This window comes from Monopterus albus, unplaced genomic scaffold, assembly GCF_001952655.1.
Source record: "Monopterus albus unplaced genomic scaffold, M_albus_1.0 scaffold290.1, whole genome shotgun sequence".
Taxonomy (NCBI): Eukaryota; Metazoa; Chordata; class Actinopteri; order Synbranchiformes; family Synbranchidae; genus Monopterus; species Monopterus albus.
The window spans coordinates 1,048,807-1,052,419 of record NW_018128170.1 but is presented as its reverse complement, the minus strand read 5'-3'; the positions used below and the strand labels follow the sequence as shown (position 1 = coordinate 1,052,419).

Genomic DNA, 3,613 nt, shown 5'->3' with positions numbered 1-3,613 from the left:
GCAATAAATGCAAGCAGATTTGTATCTCTTAGGCTTTTAGAGGGGTTTATTTGTATTCCCCTTCCCTTTTAATCTGTTCTAAACTGTGGAAGAAAGTAACTAAATATATTTACTCAAGTACTGTATTTAAGTACAATTTTAAGGTATCTGTACTTTCATTTTGTGTTACTTTGTACTTTGACTTCACTACACTTTCTTTCAGCCAAATTCTAATCACTTCTTTGGGTTCGTCCCCACCAATGTCTGTGCCAAGTATGCTGATGATCCATCCAGCTGTTTGCCCATTATCCTGCTAACCAATGAACACACACAGGACCAACGACATAATATAAAGGTAACTATTCTCAAAGCACCAATTTGGTATCAGGGTGATAAAAACCTTATTAAAGAAATTGTTAACCATTTTATGAAATATGTTTATATGTTTTTTTTTTCAAGAGAATTTTCAAAGAAGCAACAAAGTCACTGGAATCTTTCAATAAGAGATTGGTTTACTTGCAGCAAGGAGACAAGGCAGCATAAGCATACAGAGTTGTCTGAATGAGCTTAGTCTAAACATCACAATATATAGGACAACTCCCTGAAGACGCATCCCAGGCGTTAATCAGGTTGTAAAAAAAAAGATTTGCAGAGGGAAAGTTAACTTGAAAGGGTTTTGCCCCGATGATCCCTAAGACACTGCACAATCTGTTGTCTGTTTATCTCCACAGTGTATGGCCAGAACGGTTTATGGCTGGCTCCTTTAAGTCTGGGATGCCATCTGGTTGAACATATAACAACACACAAAGTACTAAAACAGAGATAGAACATGTCCTTTAGTTCACACAAGCAGTGTCTCACAGGTCCCTGTGATCTGTAGTCTGTTCTGAAAGGTTAAAATCCATTGAATAACATACACTGGTTAATATATTGATTAGAACAAAGTTTAAAACATACTTAATAATGTAATTTTCATGACAGTTTTCTTGCCAAGAGTTAAATAATGAGACTGACTTTCATACAGTATCTGTCCATTAAACATGAAGCTGGAGGCAGTTAGCTTAGTTTTGTATAAACATGGAAATGAGCAAACAGCCAGATCAGCTTTGTTCAAGAAACAGTACATCTGAGCTAAACCACAACTTATTTTTACACTTCAGTTGCTGTACGGGTGAAACAACACATTCCAACATATTAACTAGACAGCTCTCAGAGTGCAGCCTCTGCCAAGGGCAACTCAGTTTTCCCATAATGCCACAAAAGCAATATTCACATGATAGTTTGACCCTCATAATACAATTGTTTGACCAAAAGAAAAAACCAACTGCTCACATTTGGAATGATGGTGATACCATTATTAGTTTGATAGTTATTTAAGAAAAACGATAGACATGACACTCATTGAAGCACTGGGCAGCTTCAAGGGGGCTCACATACATTCAGCAGCCTTTTCAGCACTCACAATGGTGAATAATCTTTTAAAAATACCTGTATCCAAATGTTGAAATGAATTGGTACCAAATTGAATCACTTGTTTGGTGGGCCATACTCTACCTCTCCAAAACATTTCATTAATATCTGTTCATTACTTTATGACTTATGCTGTTAACAAACCAACAAATGCCAGCAAAAGCATAGACCCCATCTTTGGTGAAGGTAAATAGTGAGCATTTTAGTTTTGGTACTCGGTAGCTGCAGATAAACCCAAGATGAGGTACTGGAATTGAGTTGAGGGAAGGTGTTGGATTGGTGCAATGCTACTTTATGTTTTTAACCCACCATCTGAAACATGAAGATCAAAGTTCCACAAACACGCACTGCTTTGTTGAAGCGCAGTTCAAGATACTGTGAAGAGAACAGGAGAACTGTAGATTATGAAGGATGATTTAAATCCAACAACTAGAAGTTTTCAGCATGCCGGGTAAGCACTGGAGAGCCGCAGTCTGTACAACACTGGAATGAAAATATGAGCCGGAAGGAGGAGGCCCAGGATGTAAGCACAGCCGAAGAACCAGTACTGAGTACCATGAGTGTAGATTTCTGCCGGTATGCCTATGATTGCCACAGCGGACTGGAATGAGGCAATAAGTGACAGGGAAACGGGAAGATAGTGCATGCTCCTGTCTGCCATCAGGAACTCCTGTGTAGTGCGCTGACGCCCACCAGAGAGAGCATAGTACAGGCCGATGACCATAGAGGCCGCGAGCAAGAAGGCAAATATCACATAGTCTAGAACTGCAAAGTGCTTCTGGTTGGACGGGTCCATTGTAGCTGTCTCCTGGTTGCAGACAGAAATGGTTTCTTTCTCCTGCAGTCACACAAACAAATAGATGTGAAACATCTCCGTCCACACCCATCAGTAAGATGAAAGCTGACTTGAGGAAATGATTAAATATGTTAGTGTGAGAAACACCTGTTGTAATGTGCTTCAATATTTATAGCAACCAGTTTTTAACCAAACAACTGACTGCAACTGATTATTACTGTCATTATCAATTTATCTCCCAATTATTTTTTTGATTAACTGATTAACCCCTTTGGAAGCTGCAAATTGTTTAGCTGATTGACAGAAAATCAATTGTAATTAGTAATAACAATTTTTTGAAATAAAAATGCCATGATTTGCTGGTTCCAGCTTGTTAAATGTGATCTTGTTGCTTTTCTTACTCTTATATTCTGTTTACTAACATATTTTTAGTTTTTGGACTGTTGGTTGGACACAGTAAGACTTGAGCTTTGGGAAATTCTTACATAAAAATGTTACTGTTACAACCCTGATATTGCTAACAGGTAAAAATAGTAATTTCTTAACAGAAGGACAGCTGGGTTACCACAAGTTTTGAGGGCCCACAGCATGTTTTTCCTTGTTTTTTGACTTATCTACAATGTTACAATGGTGAATTATCAACTTAAAGCTCAAAAAATGAGGTGTACTTATGTTCTACTACTTCTATACAGAAGTAACTTGTTTATACAAGTCTCACAAAATCTTGCTCGTGAGACATTTTTTCTAACAATATAAAGTATTATGTGATAGTCACAGTCTCCAGGCAGTTGCCGTTCATCATGCCGTCTGCTTCCAACACAACACTGACAGCAGGAGTTGTGCATGTTCGCGAACTATCCTCTCGTTTTTAGGAAGACGCTCTCTGGTTTTATCATTCTGAAATAATTACAGACTATTTGGAGTTATGAGGGGTGTAAAGTTAATCTAGAGGTACCCAAGATTAAACATTAAATGGCTGGAAATGAGCAACATTAGCATGTCATGGGGACTTTAGGTTTCACACAATGAAAGACCACTCAGTTACACAATCACTGAGATAGTTTAACAAGATGGCTCAAAGTTCAAAACCATCAATCATCCAATGAAAATGGCTAAGAGCCATTAATACAAAAGCACTGTTCGCACAGAAAAGCAGCAGGCCGACCAAGCTCTTTACTCACAAAGAACAGAGCTGATGCTAACAATTACAGTAGCATAGCACTACAATCAAAACTCTAAAGCTAGCTGAAAGCACAACAAAGCATGAAAACACAATTATCAGTGAATCAATATCAAAGAGGAAACAAACAAATCTCAAAACAGGAGCAGACCTGTGGGACTACTCACAGCCCACAACTCAAGAGATGT

At 38.2% G+C, this 3,613-nt stretch overlaps 1 protein-coding gene across 1 annotated transcript; it reads right to left on the bottom strand.

Moving 5' to 3' along the window:
* Positions 1-1,749: 1,749 nt before the first annotated feature.
* Positions 1,750-2,315, bottom strand: LOC109973353 (sodium-dependent multivitamin transporter-like). Its single transcript, XM_020622866.1, has 2 exons — positions 1,898-2,315; positions 1,750-1,824 (listed from the first exon to the last, which is right to left on the bottom strand). The coding sequence occupies exons 1-2, from the start codon at positions 2,243-2,245 to the stop codon at positions 1,750-1,752; spliced, it is 423 nt and encodes a 140-aa protein (XP_020478522.1). The 5' UTR covers positions 2,246-2,315.
* Between the last annotated feature and the right edge of the window lie 1,298 nt (positions 2,316-3,613).